At 40.4% G+C, this 18,363-nt stretch overlaps 1 protein-coding gene across 1 annotated transcript; it reads right to left on the bottom strand.

Annotated features, from left to right (window-relative positions):
• Positions 1-4,986: 4,986 nt before the first annotated feature.
• On the bottom strand, positions 4,987-16,494 carry LOC146990007 (adhesion G protein-coupled receptor G1-like). Its single transcript, XM_085772962.1, has 13 exons — positions 16,425-16,494; positions 13,033-13,298; positions 12,288-12,499; positions 11,649-11,757; positions 9,882-10,004; positions 8,790-8,906; positions 7,700-7,742; positions 7,510-7,616; positions 7,201-7,316; positions 6,831-7,093; positions 6,638-6,707; positions 6,150-6,424; positions 4,987-5,114 (listed from the first exon to the last, which is right to left on the bottom strand). The coding sequence occupies exons 1-13, from the start codon at positions 16,486-16,488 to the stop codon at positions 4,987-4,989; spliced, it is 1,893 nt and encodes a 630-aa protein (XP_085629088.1). The 5' UTR covers positions 16,489-16,494.
• Positions 16,495-18,363: the final 1,869 nt, after the last annotated feature.

Genomic DNA, 18,363 nt, shown 5'->3' with positions numbered 1-18,363 from the left:
CAGTAGGGCTCAGTGCAGGGTATTACATAAGTTATCAAAAGAGCTGAGTGCCCTCAGGAGCCTTATCGCCTTTGTTTAGCCTATGTCTGCTGATAGAATGTGTCACTTTGTTACCTCCAAAATCCCAAACGGTGCCTCCAGTAAGCCTATGTGAACCAGAGACGGGAGAGCTATTATCTACCTCCACAACACCTCCTTCAGTGCCACAGGCAGCTGGCATTCGGGCAAGTATCAACAGTAACCACAGACCACAGCTTCATCGTGAGACAGCTTTGAGGTCTCTAGCAAAGAAAAACAGGAGGGGGTAAAACAAAACAAATACATACAGATAACTCTGAAAACAAGAGCCTATACAGCCACAACACAGAGCTTATACGATTGTCACCTTAAACATTGTGAATAGCATTTCCTGTTATGTAAAGAAAATAACTTGTAATTTTATTAATTTCCTTGTCTTTAATATGGTTGCTAAAACCTTAGACCCCTGAACAATTTTGTTTTGTGTTGCAAGATTTGAGCCAACAAGGAATCTGGTTTTTGGTATTACTCCTCTTGAAGTGTAGGGGAAGTCCTGACATTTGTGTGCATTTGTATTTCTACTGTACAAAAAGTATCAGTGACGTACCTGAAGCAGCAAGTATTGAAGCAGGTTAATGTTTGAACACAGCGTTATCTGATGTCATTGTTTGAGCCTACCTGACCATTTAAAGCACATTTTCAACTTTAAACACCTTGAAACACTTGACCTCAAATGTTGTAATTTAGTTCCATGTCTTCTTTTTTTCCTTCTCAAGATATAAAAAAAATAAATACAGAGACAGGAGAAGAGGTGGGTTGGGGGTGGATTAAACACCTGGTTCCTCTCCTGTGTTCAACTGTCTGTGAGTGGTTGAGTATGTGTGTGTGTGTGTGTGTGTGTGTGTGTGTGTGTGTAGAATTTGTTGGTTGAACTATGCAAGCTTGTGAAATAAAGGGGCCACTGTCTTGTTGATGACAGGTGTGCTTTGGATCAGACACATACACACACACACACACACACATACACACAATTGAATATGGTCACAGACAAAAGTGGCAGTAAATAAAGGAGAGCAAAGGACGGAGAGAGTGAGAGTGAAAAAACGAGTGGGACGAAAAGGTGAGAGACAAGAAACAACAAGAGAGGAAGAAAACATAAGCAGCATGAGACAGTTTGAAAGTCTGCAGACAAACTCAAGTCTACACAAGTTTGTTATCTTATCATCCATCTCCATATAAACCATAGCAGCCTCTGTCGGTGGCTGGGGTTCTTACTTAATAGATGAGCTATTAGGCCTGGTGTTAACAGGACAAGGTGCAGCGGAGCAGAAAATATTATTGGCAGCAAACAATGGCTAGTACTCCTACGTTAGCCCCTGAGCGTGTAATGCTATATCTTTTGTCAAAAAGCTCCAAATATGGTCACAGGGATCTGTGGCAGTCTGAACTTGAACAACATTCTGTGCTCTACCATGTGACACGGTCAAGTTGCACGAATGTCTGAGCCTGAGAGGAAATAAAACACTGAACTTTGTGCTTAGTGGTTGATTTAACATCTTTCTGTGTCATTATCTTTATCTTTCTCACCAGCAACAGCTAAAGGGTGACACCCAAATGGGAATGTTTTTAATCCATCCAACACAAATATCACAGTGTTAATGACGGGTTCTGTCAGAAAAAGACAGTTTTCGGCGCAACTGTGCAAATGAGCTGCAAAGTGAGAGGAAACACTACCCAGTAATCAACTTATTGTCAGCAATAATAGAGTGTTTGCTTAAAGTGCGTCTTCAACTCGCCCACTCTGACATCTTAGCCTAAATGTAAATTCTAAAGTCTTCCTACTCAGTTTCACGCTCACTGCGGTTAGGCCACTGGTAGGAGTCCCTTTCTTGTAAAATTTAGCAACAATGGTCTCTGAGTCTTTTGGGTCTAGAGGCTATACATCCACTGTGGTTTGAATGATTTTATAGCTCTGTCATAAAAGAAGAAATAAAAACAAAACAAAAAGTCACAGTTCCATTGGGGATGCCCCATGAAACCGTTTTACAGTGCCTTACATCAGCTCTTCACCACCTGCCACAAATTCGGCCAGTTTTGTCACAACTGTTCACATCAGTGTGATGAGAATGAAGCTTGGTTGAGGTAACATATTTCCTGGCATATATTTATGACCGCTTGTCCTAGGCACATTATGCATCAACCTGTTTTCAGGTGTAGAATTGAGTCACGACCATCGGACTAGATGAAGGACCAATTCCAGGCTTATATTAAAAACACTAAAATGTGACACCCCTTGGCTAAGTGCTCTGGAGGTGATCACATGAGAGCTAGTAGAAAATTAGTTCATTATGTTCTGGACAACACGCTTGAACATGCAAAAATAATTTACAGCATAACAGCCATAATGTAGGCCAAAGCTCACATAGTTACTATTTTGAGGCCTGGTGGAACATTATAATACACAAACAAGACTAAAGTTTACAGCCAACACTTCCTGTAAAACTGACTGAAAAGAAACACAAAAAGGGAACTAAAATGTCTCTGTTTTTAGAGAGATCAAACATATTTAAAATAGTACAGGGGCAAAATCTTCTGCAAATGGTAGATGAGCTGACAGACAAATTCATTTCCCTTTTGGGATATGAAGTAATTTGTATTAATTCAAAGTCTATGAATATTCTCATTCATCCAAGTCATTGTTCTATCTCTCTCTAATTGAATCGTAGGCAACTGGACTTGTATTTGTCTAGGAAGATGTTTCGCCTCTTATCCAAGGGGCTTCATCAGTTTGTACGCCTGGGTCTCACTAGTCCGCACTAGTCTGACTAGTGAGACCGATGCGCACTAGTCAGACTAGTGCGGACTAGTGAGACCGATTCGTATGACTGATGAAGCCCTTTGGATAAGAGGTGAAACATCTTCCTACAAGTCCAGTTGCCTATGATTCAATTTGAGAGAGAGAGAGAGAGAGAGATTCATTCAAAGCAAAATTGTAAGGGATTAACAACTGGATTTGAAATCATTTCATCCTTACTTGGCTTCCCCAGATATTATATTTTTTCCAAGGTTTGGCACAAGTCACTGGCAGCAATGCCAACTCTAGTGAACAGTAATCGGAGGGTTTTCAGTGGGTTGATTTAATCCAGTTTTTTCACATGTCCTTTTACACAGGATGGTAGCTACTGGATTGAAGTAAAAATATGCTAAAATTCCTTTTTATTCAGCTTTGCTTTAAAACGCAGCCATGATAGGAACACACTTTTCCCTTTTGTATCCTGGTAGGCAATATATCAAACACCTAATGGACCTTTTCTGTAAAATACTAAATATTCAACAAAATATTGGTTATTTGATGAGGATCTGTGCCCAACAGCACAGGGTATTTAATATCAAACGTTAAACACGTGGTCTGTGATATAGCCTACTACTAACGATCTTACAGCATATTTATCTTTCATCTCTATTCATTCAGCCTCTTTGTCTGTCTCGCCCACATAGCCTGCAGATATCCTTGTCTGCGCTTCAGACAGACAAACACACACACACACACACACACACACACACACACACACACACAGAAAGACAAACATGTAGCCGTTAGCTCTTTGTAACCAAAACACTTTTATTAAAGCTATATATACAGAATAACTCAAATGTACAAAATAATTTGAACGTCATAAAATTTCTCTTTACAAAACAAACAGTGCAAACGTCACAGTATCTAAAAGTCTTTTTGTGCTGTGCTTACTGTAGGATAAAAGGAATGTCATTAAAAGGAAAAAAATGGTTATGTAGGAATTTAAAACCTAATTTAAATTGAAAAAAGACACCATGCCAGCCAAAACAGTTTGAACTATTACTCAATTTTAATGGATTTGGTCCATTTTAAGACTTAAACTGAAAGTCTAAATACAGACTAGACTATACTCTAGCTTGAGTCAGTCTACAACATTATTAAACATATAGCTAATTTACAATGCATGCATACTGTTTATGAAATGTTGTCAATTACAAGAACCACAGACAAGACAACTCACTGAGGTTCTATACACTGAAAACTGAAAGTCTAAAGTGCTACCGTATAAGATGTCACAATAAAATAAAAGTGTACAAAGAATCAGAAATAAAAAGCTTATCTACGGTTCAACAAGAGCGTCCATAATAAAAATAATAACAATAATAATATACAATTTTCACAATATATTGGACACCAAAGCACAGTGACCGTACTCGTTTAACTTCTCAACGTCCTTCTGGAAATGAAGCTTAAATTTATCTCTAGATTAGAAGGTAAAATCTCAAATAAATTCTTTCCTTTTTTCTTTTCTTTTAAACTAGAGCCAGTCTAGGTAATTTTTACAAATACAGACTCCGGGCCTGTATCATTGTTTTCCTGAGTGATTTCTCCTCCACTGCACCAGAGAAGAAGAATCAAGTAATTAAATATCTTTTTCTCCCTACTTCCAGCAAGGTGAGAGCCAATTATGGCTAGAATTGACAAAAAAATGATTGTTTACAAAATGCAGATATGGACATAAAATAGAAAATGCCTGTGCAGAGCGACAGTCGAGGTGCCGGTAGAAGAAACCTGAAGAAGCCACATGTGATCACATAGCAGATATGAACATTTTAGAGATATTTAGAGACACCAATTAATTAATGAGCTTGTGCTAATGCTACTGGTGCTCATGTTCAGTCATAGGAGTGCTGACCTATCATTTCATCCACATCTGAGCATGTCTGTGATGTCTAATGCTAAAAGGGCACCTAAATGATAGGTGTAGGGATCAATGGAGAAATTATTCACTGCTTGTTGGGGTCACATTGAAATTCACTCTTCATTTGTGCTCAGGAGGTTGCTGCAATGTCTTGTTGAGCGTTCTCTATTACATCATGGAGACCTTATTTTTACGTACATAAAAGGCTTGACTGCTGTATCTTTTCCCACCTTTTTTATGTACCACACTTTCATGATTCCCTTAAGCTCATACCCTGAGACTGTAACATCTGTTGCCCGGTATATCCAGTGCTGTTGTTGCCACCAGTCGGTTTCCGTATATACTCGAGCATGAACAACCGCAGCATCAGAAGAAAGCCTGGGGGAACAGAGCATACACAAGATTCATTCATCCATCTTCCAGTTTCCAAAATCAAATGTCAAAACATGCAAAGACATAGAGCAACTGTATATAGGTGAAATCTAAATACACTTACATTTCACGAGCTCTCAAAATAATTTGTTCATTTTATCATTTAAAAATATCTGACTTCAGCTCAGGTTTTCCTGCCACTGATCCCAAGTTTCACCTCTTGGTGAGTCAGGTTAGAATCAGTTTGGTGTCCAATGTTCAATTTAAGTTTGGTTAAGTATAGAAGATTTAATAGATTAATTTACATGATTAAATGGGATTATGGTAATATATTATTGTCAGGTGCTGTTATTGTAAAATATAAACTTGGCTCATTGCCTTTTTTGGAGTAGTTTTTTTTCCACACACATGATTATTAATAATTTTTGCTAACAGTTATTTTCACCTCTTACTGTAATAATCAATGTTTGCATATGCTTAATTTACATGTTTGTGTGTCATCTTTAAAGCGACATGTTAGCTAGTTAGCATTTGAAATTCCCCTTTTCAACTCAGCAGTGTTTGGGTTAATAAGTTTAGCTATTGGATCTGGATCAAAAACAAATGTGCTGCATGTGAGAGGAAACAGCTTTTCTTCTGATAGGCCACAGTAACAGAAGGCCGTGATTAACCACGGCTATTGTCTCAATCCCACACTGATACAATGGACAACTGGCTCCAAACACACAGTCACCAGTCTGTCAGCCAGCAGCAACAATACCTCTGTCCAGGGAGCGACTATAAATAGTTAAAACTTCTATGAAGGTGGCAATCTATTACGCAAATATGTGGTTTCTTGTTGTTCATCTCAGTTTGTTTGTTTGATCAAATTTGCCTCAGTGACAACAATGTCAAAGTTAAAGTCTGGTGCCATATAATTCTTTTCTATAATGGCTCCTCCACTACTGCATTTGGAGTGTAATGACATTATCACATAAAGCTGGTCTGAGTGAAGCTTGCTTGTGTCTGTTTGTTCTGAAGATGCACACCACAAGTACTGACCTTGAAAAGAGTTGAGGATACAGGAGAGGAAGGTAACAGGTTCAAACAGGGGTCCAAGGCCCAGAAAGGTCAAAGCCCATGTTGTTCCAAAGAAGCAGCTGAGGCCCCACATGCTGAGAAAAGCCACACGACGATCCTTCCATTCAATCTCGTCTTTGAACTCTTTGTAGGCCACGACAAGCATCACAGTGCCGGAGACCACAAGGATGACCAGGATCGTCATGTTGGTGAAATAGTGAGCCAGCAAGCCCTTTGGGGTGGGTTCCATCCAGCACCTACAAACATCAAATACACTGTCAATTAATCCCAGAAAAGATAAATAAAATGCCAGAGGTTCAGAAGTCTTTTTTTTTTCTTCTAAAATTCATTTCACCACTACTCCCTGCAAAAATGGGTTACTGCAGTTAAAACATGACTGGTGTTTTGTAATTAACTATCCAGGCATTGCTGCATGTGTCAAGTATCTTAATCCAAATATTCATGCTCACATCTGATAAGGGTCAGAGATGTCATCGCTTGACACCACCTTTATCTTTCCATAAATGTCTCCTACTCCAACTAAGATGATAGGAGGAATAAAAGGGAGACCTGGAGGATGGAAGGCCATACTTTAATGTCACGTTCACCTCAGTGCGTCATTGAATAGATTTATTAGAAAATACTATAATGTCACACACTCACCAAAACCAATGAAGATCCATAGTTTATTGGGGGGGGGGGGTTTGAACACCTTGGTCACCGACCAGAGGGCGTGGAAAACCTCTATGCCCATCCAACTGAAGGAGCTGAGCAGAGCGTAGTGGAGCATTGCCCCCACCCAAGTGCACAACTTCTCCCCTCCCACGTTGGCCAGGGTCCCAGTGAAGAAGAAAAGCAGACTGAGGAGAGCAAGAGATGCAGCTAAGCCCAGGTGGATGGATGTGGGTGGCTTCTTAGCTGGTTTGCTGCAAGGTGGGAGTGGAAGGAAAATGAGAATTTACTTCACTGTTACAAATGATCTTTGTTGTTTTACACTTTGGATCACACTTTATACGTCAACATGGAGTATTACCGCTTCCTGCAGAGATAAATGATGAGAGCGACACAGCTGATCGCAGACACAGCGCAGCCCAGATGTGAAATAACCGTCAAGGCCAGGAGGTGGCGCACCGGTCGAGGCTCCATTTGCTGCAGTGTGGGACAGATACGGCAATGAGAAAGAGCAGCAAGGTCTTCAAATTGGGAAGCGCTTTATGTGTTGCTTCACAAACAAATTGAGTGTGTGTGTCACTGTCACATTACTCTTTTTCCGTTTTGTTTGTAAGTTTCTTGCATAAAAAAACCCCCAAAAAAGACAAGTGTGTCTGCAAACATGTCTCACCACCAGTATAGAGAAGTAAGTCAGATGGTTACAGTTGCACTCAGTGTGCTCATCTCCCATCTGCTTTGTCACACATCCATCCTCCAGCCAGGTGACCTGCGATGGATCTGCAGATGGACAACACTGATTTCAGTATGCTTAACCCAGATATGTATTGTATAAATATACTGTGCATAAGATTGATTCTTACTTTTCTTGGTGTCCCATGACACACACTTCCGTGGGCGATTATTCTGAAGAAAAGGGAGAGAGATGTGAGTTGTCATCATTTCTCATTATAATGCTGCACATTTCTTTTTTTTATTTGCATTAAATCACCACAATATTCTCACATCGATTGAAAGAGCTGTCACTAAATGCATGCAGTTATTTTCTACACAGAAGACTGTGTAATAGTAAATACTAATCAGATATAACATTAAACTGAGGGTTCATGTCTGGGTCTGTGTGTGTGTCTGCCTCAGACTACCCAGAGCATGAAGAGAAGAGGTAAGAAAAGAAAGCAAGTGGTTTCTGTGTTTTCTGTTATGACGTGACCGACTGCTCGAAAGAGACGTCATGGAGCAAAACCATTGCAACAGTTGTGTTGGTTTTGTTCTCAGCTTTAAGTGAACAGTCCAGGTTCAGCAACATGTGGTGTCAGAATTTGCGTTTGTTTGCTGCCTGACAGCAAAGTTGCAGGAAATAAGGCCACAATCTCCTCTTCCTGAGTAACAGTAATGAATTATTGCCCACAAGTGCTTTTGCACAACATTATAAATAATGAAAAAAAATATGCCGTGCAATTATTTTGGTACATAGTGATTGCAATATAAGTCATGATTTCAGTTGGAGTGATAGTTTTGGTATTTTCATTTTCATTTTCAACTGGATTTTTAAAAATGATGACAATCTGATTTATGTTCCTTTATGACAGGAGAAAATTATATTTAGGCTTGGGTTTCTCTCTGAAGCAACACAACACTTATGATGCTAACAATGCACGATAATTGTGTTGTGACATACTTTATCTTAATAAAAAAAATCCTTCTGCATCTTGCCTTGGTTGTCACATATTCAAAGGCACAGACACATTCAGCTGTACTGTTCATAACTGAGTGAAATAAAGACCCACAAACCTCTTTGATTACTAACTTCAACAATATTTTTCAGTGCACTATGTAGCATCAAATACTTGTTTAATTTTGAATTTGTAGAAAATACTGACCAATGAGGTGTGTAGAGATTTAGACAACATAATTGATATAACATGGATCAAACTAACACAGACACAAACTTACAGATATGGGATCGTGGTAAAAGGCAATCCTGATTGGCTCAGGCAGATCAACGATGGTCTTGTTCTCCACAGTAATTTCCACTACATTGTTGAGAATCATGACCTGCTTTTGAACGTCCTGGAACACACAAACACACACACTTCATTTAATACCGCTTACATATTCACACACACAGTAGAAACAAAGCACTGTTTCAAAGCCTAAACTAATGTTAACTAACCTTAAAGGGATAGTTCACCCTAGAATGATATTTCGCTCATTATCTACTCACCCTCATGTTGACTAAGGGCTGGAAGAAGTTTCAGAGTCCACCGTCCCTTCTCTGAGTTACAGGGGGTCTTGGAGTAGCAGTGCATGTCCATATAACAGTTGCAAAGGGACACCAGAGCTCTTCGTAAAAAAACACACACCAAAAAACATCCAAATACCTCCATGATGCTCGTATGTAATGTCCGTCTTGTGCTGAAGCCCCAAATTGCGTAATTGTCCCGAAAAAAATTAAATAAGTCTATATTTTAAGCTTGTTTGTAGCGGAAGCTTCTCGAAGCTCCTCTTCCTGGTCTGTCCAAATCCCGCGTGATTTGCGCCGGCGTCAGTGCGGTTACTGCGAATCACGCGAGATTTGGACGGACCAGGAAGAGGTGCTTCGAGAAGCTTCCGCTACAAACAAGCTTAAAATATAGACTTATTTAATTTTTTTCGGGACAATTACGCAATTTGGGGCTTCAGCACAAGACGGACATTACATACGAGCATCATGGAGGTATTTGGATGTTTTTTGGTGTGTGTTTTTTTACGAAGAGCTCTGGTGTCCCTTTGCAACCGTTATATGGACATGCACTGCTACTCCAAGACCCCCTGTAACTCAGAGAAGGGACGGTGGACTCTGAAACTTCTTCCAGCCCTTAGTCAACATGAGGGTGAGTAGATAATGAGCGAAATATCATTCTAGGGTGAACTATCCCTTTAACTAACTTAAGGTTTAAACTTGGATCAATAAAAATGGCAGCCAGACAGATGAGTGTGTGTGTAAGGTTGTGCTGACTTTTGTCTTCAGCTGCCAGTGTTGACTAAAGGCAAACAGAGCCTCACCTGAAACACAGAGACGTTTCGGAAGAATGTGCAGCGCACTTTGCTCGTCCCAGTTGCTGCTGCTTGTAGAGCAGGGGGGAGATGGACAGTGGCAATGGGCACTTCAGATGTACCATTACTGGACTGATAAACAAAATACAGCACAGATGGAGAGAGGATATTAGACATTGGGTCGATTTTTTTATTTTTATTTTATTAGTATGTTTTTACTTGAACTTGTATGATAAGTATTTTAAACTATTTGTTGCACACTCTGCACTTTCTTTCTTTCTTTCTCTTTTCTTGGATATGTTTGTCTCCAATACTGTTATAGTGTATGTATTGTGTATGTAATGTATGTATTGCATGTACAAAGCAGCTGTTATGATGCCACTTGCCCAAGACAAATTTCCCTTGCGGGACAAATAAAGTTAATTTGATTTGATTGGATTTGAATTCATTTCGAACAGAGGAACTGCTGCCTATAAACCATAGAAATCAATCCATAAGCATTCAGTTAAATACAGAATGGATATAAAACAAAATATCTCCATGGTTTTCAGATCTCAAGTCAGATTGTTGACAGGATTCATACCACCGTGCTACTCTGCTTGAGACTGTGCATCACAAACCCATGGTGTACACTCTGTAATGAGTAGACTGTGTGCAGATTGATGGGTACATAGAGAAATGTCTCTATTTTAAGCTAGTTTGAAGGGAAAAAATGTCAGGTCTCAACATCCATCCTCTACTTGTCAGTAAAATGCTGCTATCAGCCACTTTCATGTGGCTCAGCTCTCACCTATTTTCTGAGCTAAATCACCACCACCCTCAACTTGAGTACATACTCACTGGCCAGTTTAAGATCCTGCTATAAAGTGAGTCCCTGATTAGCAGTCTGGATATAGTCTCGTTGGACTCGCCACAGTGGGTTCATCAAGTTACTACTGAAATATTGTTATTGTCTCTTTGCGTCTGACATGAACTGTGCTTTATTTTTTAGTATGCAGCAAAAAAGATAAAAAACAGCATTGCTGACACAATCAATACTGCAGATGTGGCCTGTGCAGATTTATGACGATATAAGACTAGCATCCTATTCCTATTACCTGTCAGCTTTATAAAAGGGTTTAAGATCCTTTTTATTAGTTTCCCAATCACTCAAGCACCTGAATACAAGTCACATATGTTTTTCATTTAGTCTCCCACTGCCCTTTTTAACTGTTCCTAGAACAACATGGAGAGGCAGCAGTCTGCAGTTACGCCCCTCGCCTGTGGAGCAGCCTGCCACAGGACCTGAGGACAGCATAATCTCTAGATTTCAAAGGAATATGACAATATGTTTGATCTATTATTATTTATGAACTTTTTCTTAAACCATAATCATTGAACCCTGTTTGAATCGTTTCGCTGCTTTTCGTCTTGTTGCTGTTGCTGAACCAACTGATCGTATCAAGAACTATCAGGTAAAAGTATCATTCCTTTGTGCTAAAAAAAAAAACACTCTCTAGTTCACAAATCCATAGCTGAAATGATTCCCATCAAATCCACCATTCACTGCTAATTGAGAAATATCTGCTGAGAAATGTTAAATGAAACCAATAAGCCATTTTTTAAAGAAATGAAACAATGAATTTCTGATTAGTTTTTAAAATATTGTTCCTTCATTAAGCTGAGCACAACTCACAGGCTTGAAGAAGTTTTGATATTTGTTGAGAATTTCCTATACAATTAATTTTTTAGAAGATTTTGATTTGTAGCTCCATTCCAAAAGAAATGATGAGTCACCTCTTTGTGAGTCTGTTTTATATGTGATGAGAGGTTGAGGCCTTTGAAACCGTCCTTCATCTCCACCTCAACGCTGTTGAAGCTGCAGGAATCTTCAGCATCATCGATCCTGCACACACACACACACACACATTCACACACCCATCATCACGACATTGATTAAAAAAACTCTGGTTTCAGATGGTTATTTAAAGAAAGCAACCAACGCCCTAACATACTTAAAAAAGTTTAGCTTCCTGTTTATGGCAAATGTTTACGCTCTTGATTACTGAACATAAAACTAGACAGAAGAGGCATCGGCAATCAAGAGTCCTATGAGGAAGGATGTTGAGGAAAACACCCTGTCATGGTACTTCTACTGTAAATCTAACGATGTATCTGAGAAAAAACAAAGAGGAAATTACATGTTGTCTTGGTTGTGTTGGCTTTGGCTTGCTCCTGCACATAGATCTTCGGCTAAAAATAAAAAATGAAATAAAATAACAAAGCAGGTTTGAATTCGACATGCTTAACACATTTCACACATTTGACTGAACAAATAAGGACTTCAGGGACAATCAAAACTGAATTATTAGAGCAGAAAATGATACAAAACAATTATGTACTATGCACAAAACTCTCATCTTGCTCATAGATTACAAAGATGACATCCAATCCTCCTTACTGCAGTTGACAGATTCCCCTTTGAACTCGTAGCCACTGCGTGTTTTGTTGGTGATAAAATCAGTTCGAAGCGTCCCGTTGGTGATGCCGTAGGTAGCCTCGGGTTGAGCTAAGCTGTCAGACAGGTGAGTGCAGTAGGACTTCAGCGGGGTGGCAGACGAGCACAGGGAGTGATTCTTTCCTGCAAGCTGCCCAGCAAAACAAAGACAAATCAAAAGTGTGCAACACTTGAGACACTCTTTAACAGTGTATTACATACATCCCTAACCCTAAACATATATATACACATTTCAGGGCCATTGTATAGGGGAGAAAGTTGATGATAATTCTAGGGGCCCAGCGCCCAGTAGGGCCCACAAAAAACCCCAGTAGTCTAATCTTTGTATGACTGAATTATTCTGCATAAGACCCTGACTAATACTCATAGTAATGCTGCATTAGCATCAACACAAAGTAGGCTAAATAAAAAATGATAATACATACGTAGTCTAAGAAAAAAAGTGGAAAAGGGGCCCACTTTAGTATTCTTTCAGGGGCCCCAGAATTCCTAGCAACGGCCCTAGTACATTTACAGTATATTTATTGTATATAACATATTTCATACATGCATTTTAGCGTAACCCACACTAAGCCAGATACTGGGTGAAAAACAAAATTGTAGGCCTACATGAGCTTTTAGCTTTAAGCCCTCATCTAGCCTCCTTCCTCCTCCACTCTTTACCTGCAGCGTTAACTGGTCCAGCAGTGGTTCCCAGTACAGGCAGAAGTTTGTCTCCTTCTCTGAATCTAGTCCGAGCGTGTGAAGGGGAATCATGTGACACCGTCGACACTGGCTAGTGATCTCTCCACTGATGGACAGAAAGAGCATATCGGCAAATATCGAGATCCCATCACAGCCCGGGGTCAGCTGGACGTTCACGCTCTGGGGGTTGTTGCCATGGCGCCAGATGCCACAAAATGTCAAGTCCTGATCACTCTCACTTGAACCTGAGGGAGACAAAAGCAGACACACATTGAGTGAAGGACAAAGGGCTTGACTGTTGTTAAAATATATGAGTAGTGAACACAATACTGAAACAAAGCCAGAGACAAGCTCCTGAGATAAATAAATATCTGGTTGTTTATTTTGAAACTATGTCTTCCATTATTCTGATGAGCCCAAATAATTGTCAATAAGATTTTGGCCTTGAGGAAGGATGTTCAAAAGATAAATTCAAAGTCTATTGTAAACCTGTAAAAATTTCACAATGAGAACATGAAAAAAAAGAAAGATTGGTGGTTGTAGAAAAATGTGATATTATTGTGAGGATACACTTTTTTTTTCTTAATTTAGGAGGAGTATCGTTCGTTATATATATATATATATATATATATATCGTTTATACTTTGGTATGAATGACAATAAAGGTACTCAACTCGTATCTTTACACCTCATTCCAAATGTTTTCCTACTGTCTGTCCCATTATTGTAATCAGCTGACTTTCACAAACACACACTTTGACTAATAGTTAAATAGTCTATTTAATCGTAGTGATCAAGAGATAGACGTCAATACTCATCCATTCCATCTTACGCAGGGCTGTATAGTGCAATGAATTCTGGGTAAATAATAACAATGTTTTTTTCTGACAAATGAAGCACATCCAACTTTCATCTGACTTTTTGGAGGCATTCATCAATTACAGGGAAATTCAAACTGTTCAATGAAATGTTCTCTCCAGAGTCCAGGCCGCTGTAAAATATCTTTGTGAAACCGGCCACAGGTGTTTTCGGTTACTAATCAGATTTTGCAACAATCTCAACCAGCCAATCACACAGTCAGTTGAAATGAATATGGTCCCACAAAATTGTTTTTAATTCCTTTAAATAGCTAGTGAGAGGAAGTTAGTTGGAGGCCTGCTAGAACACTAGTGGTAATTTGATGATCAGACTCATCTGATGCTCCTGTCGTGTAGGTTTCGATCATGTTTCTGGTCACAAAATGTTTTGCGTCATCACAAACCAGTCAGTTGAAGAATGTACAAATAAGCAAAACATTAAGGAAGTGGTGTGTGTGATTTTTCAGAGGTTTGCCCTCAAAAGTCGAAGTGACAAAAACATTGCAGAACAGAAAAGCACACAGTGTATGTCCTCCCATAGCATTGTGCAGAGGGTTAACAAATTACCACAAATGCACAAGTTAAACACAACTTCATCAGCACACAGCTCATCTCCTGGCTGTCCGCATACTTCCTGCTGCACCCAAACACAACGATGCGCTAGACACTCAAGTCCCACTGTGCACACACAAATCTCTGACATGTTGAGAGAGTTATTGCACGGGTTTGCAAAGGGCTATTTACAACCACATGTTCTGAATTATTTCATGAGCTAAACATCTTGTCTGCCTTGCTTCAATGGGACGTTTTAAGTTTTTTGTCATTACTACAAGCGCAACCTTCATAGCTTGTATTGTTTACCTCCTTGACAGTTCAGAAGTAATTTTTGAAAGGCTTAAAAGCAATTAATAAGGAGACTACATCTGCTTCGGATGAGAAAAAGTTGGCCAATGTGTTTTTTGGTTTGTTTTTTGTGACCTTAACCGCGTACCACCATTGAATATTTTGGTAGTAGACACACTGGCCTACTTTCAACCCTGACAGACACCCAGACAGCTTGTAGTACAAGCGAAACTGCATCAGTGGCAAAAATAAATATTCTTGTGTGTCTGCAAAACATCTTCCTTTGTTTAGGGAGGCCCTTGTCTAATGCAGTGATTTTCAACCACTGTGCCGTGGCACACTAGTGTGCCGTGAGCGTTCGCCAGGTGTGTCGTGGAAAATTACCAAATTTAACTTAATTGATCCAAACTAGTGATGCACATTTTGAATTTTTTTTTTTCAGAGCGATAACCGACGCTCATAGGCGATTATAACCGTTAACGAGTGAGATTCAGCACTCCATCAAGTGTCTGTGACTATAGGCTCGTGCCGACCGGCCAGTCTCATTTTGTTTGTTTTTTATTTTTATAAAACACACGCGCGCTGCTCCCACTGTGCTGCAGCTCATCCACGCCAGAACAGCGGAGCGCTCCTCATCTGTGCAGCTGCAGGTGAGTGATGGGGGAGCCGGCTGGAGAGCGCCTCCTTTTTATTTTAGGGGCACCGTCCTTATTCGTATTCACTCGGTTTTCCACACACACGTCATTTTAAACATGTGTGTGTGTCTCGTGTGCAGACGCAACGGTCAAATATGTATAGATGGACAAGCAACAACTTAATTAATCATTTAATTTTGAAAATTGACCGGATTCTCTCGCCTTTTCTGTGCCCGACTTCCGGTCTGGTATGATCTGGTCTACCCAGCTTGACAGACGGCGCTCTCGGCTCGCGTGAAAAATAGAACTGAACCGATCTGAAGCGCGAGATGTGTGACCAGGCAGAGTGAAGCACGCGTTGCAGGTTGCACTCAGAGTTTGTTCTGACTTTCTATCACAGGGAGTGCATAGCATAAGTTTACGTCCTCTCATGTTTGCTGTGAAATATGGCTGAAGGCACGAGTGGAAGTGTGCACATGTTGACAAGCTCCCATGAGTTGATTGAAAGCTAAAAAAAAGAAGAAAAAAAAAAGAAGAAGAATCGGAGGCAAATCAGAATCCAAGTTCTTGTTATCAGTTAACAGTTTGTGTCCAAACAAATATCATTTAGCTCCTAAAATAATTTGGCTTTGTTGAGCATCTGTGTCTGCAATAGTGACTGTCTGGCAGAGTTGGCTAATAAAATAGGACTTTTTTTATGTCAATGAGTGTAGTGGGAGAAGCCTGCACAATGACCTGGCCTTAGCAATGACCATTACTGATTCAGAATAAACTAACTACACTGTAAGAGACAACATTTGTATTATATTTACTGTATTAGGCTGCACTGTGTCATTTTCTAAGATTTTTGGTTAGTGGTGTGCCGCGGGATTTTTTTAATGAACAAAATGTGCCGTGGCTCAAAAAAGGTTGAAAAACACTGGTCTAATGACTCAAAGATAAGATCTAGTGGTCACTTCACAAACAAGTCAACAAACACCAGATGCTCTGGAAAACCTGCAGAGAGAAAAATAAATATTCAGAGTGATTATCTTACCTGTGGAGAGGAGGATGCTCAAGATGAACACAAGCCTCATGCTGTTTGTCAGTCTGGGCTCCATTGGTAACAGTTGCCAAAAGGAAAATACAGAAAGTGAAATGCAGAAGGGGAAGAAATCTATAATGTAGCCTATGTATCTTCATAGGCCCCCCCCCCCCGTCGGACGATGGCCGCATCCTCTCATACACACCACAGAGAAGCGCGTATGCATAACAGCAGCGCGTGTTGAAAGCGAAACTTAAAGCAGAACTATGCAGGATTTCGGCTGTAATTATTGTGGCTCAGAGTCACTGTGATGGTTGAGTGACCTGTTATGAAGTGAATGGGGTCTAGGCCAATGCGCTCACCCCCCCCACTGGCTGAAAACCGCACTTGCAAGATCAGTCGTCCGTCTCGGTGTTACAAATCTCGTCAATGGATAGAAGTATCGCGAGAAACTGCCTTACGGCAGTACGAGATAAGAACGCATATGACGTCATGCATGTCACGAATCGTGATTGGTTTGAGTTCGGAAAGTCGGAGGAAACCATGGAAACATGAAATGTTTACTGATGAAGTTCAGCTTGTGGCTAACGGGGAGCTAATGCTAACACAGATACACACACCATGAGTCTTTTTATAAGATAATGTAATACATCATGACACACACACACACACACACACACCTTCGCGTTTTGGAACCTTTATTCCTGTGTGTGTATGTCTGTGTCTTTGTGCCTGTGTGTGGCTGTATTAGCGTTAGCTCCGTGTTAGCGTTAGCTCCGTGTTAGCATAGCGTTAGCTCGGTGTTAGCGTTAGCTCGGTGTTAGCAGGGCTTAGCAAACAGCAGTAAACACAAGCACGTGTAGGGGGGGTGGAGGAGGTGGCGAGTTTTTTTTTTTTTTTTTTTTTTTTACGACAGTGACGGCCTCCCAGAACTGTGGGGGAGCTCCGGAGAGGGAAAAAAAGAGAAACCAACGAAGGAGCGAGCTATTTCCGGCCGACTTGCATAGTTCTGCTTTAATACGGCACGGCGCGGTGCGCCCCCGACGATCGATCCGCCCCCCCCCCCCCAAATTTTCTGGGGGAAACACTGTGATAGACTGTGTCAATGAATGTCAGACATTGCAACAAAACACACAAACTTGCATCATCTTAGACTTCATGAGAAAAATGTGAATGTAACCAGACAGACACATGTGTTAATTAGCCACACACACACACACACACACACACACAATTCCTGCAAATTCATCCCAGACAGCTGTCAGACAGACTTTCAAAGTTTCACATGCACCCTCAACCCACTTGTCAGCTTCTTAGCAGCATAGGCATAAACCCACAGTCACGCAGTCAGCTCCGTGACTGCACGGCGTTACTGTAGAGTACATGAGACATTGCGGGGGGCAGAGAAATGAAGACAGACTGTGGAGGGGGAAACAGAGGTTCGTGGTTGTCGTCAACATCAGAGGACAGACAGGAACCGGTTGAACCAAAGAAAGAAGTAAAGACAGAGACAAGACTGTAGGCTACAGTTCAGCAGGCCATGCTATATTAAGTTACATGCGCTGATTGACACAACTGACACATACAAAGAAGCAAGTTTAAGCAATTTATTAGCTAGGCTACAAGTTGCAATGATTTTTGGGGTAGATCAACACTTTTAACAGCTATGTTGTACTTCACTGTGGCCACTTCAAAACACGCCACTGTAAGTTTTGGACCAAAGATATCAAAATTGACACGTTTCTACAGTGTTAGGAGGCAGATGGTGCATCAGTAATGGTAAAGAACAGCGAGAGCTAGCCTGCTTCAGCTAGGGCAAGGTTTCACTTGTGTTAGCATTGAATTAATTAAAACATGGATTTGATCCTCAAATGTGCAATATCAGCACAAAGAGATGCCTCTTTCAATACTGTAAATGTTTGAAGACATGCATTTATGACCTGCGTATTTG

Source organism: Trachurus japonicus, chromosome 3, assembly GCF_045865225.1.
Source record: "Trachurus japonicus isolate A0001 chromosome 3, Traja_1.0".
Classification (NCBI taxonomy): Eukaryota; Metazoa; Chordata; class Actinopteri; order Carangiformes; family Carangidae; genus Trachurus; species Trachurus japonicus.
Note: the sequence above shows the minus strand (reverse complement) of the source record. Positions and strands in the feature narration are given on the sequence as shown.

Excerpts from the sequence above, each read along its gene's own strand:
- LOC146990007 (XM_085772962.1), bottom strand. The coding sequence starts at position 16,488 with ATGGAGCCCAGACTGACAAACAGCATGAGGCTTGTGTTCATCTTGAGC. Across the intron at positions 8,907-9,881 it reads GAAACGTCTCTGTGTTTCAG|GACGTTCAAAAGCAGGTCAT; the intron begins GTGAGGCTCTGT and ends TGTGTGTTCCAG. Across the intron at positions 7,743-8,789 it reads TTTACCACGATCCCATATCT|AATAATCGCCCACGGAAGTG; the intron begins GTAAGTTTGTGT and ends CCTTTTCTTCAG.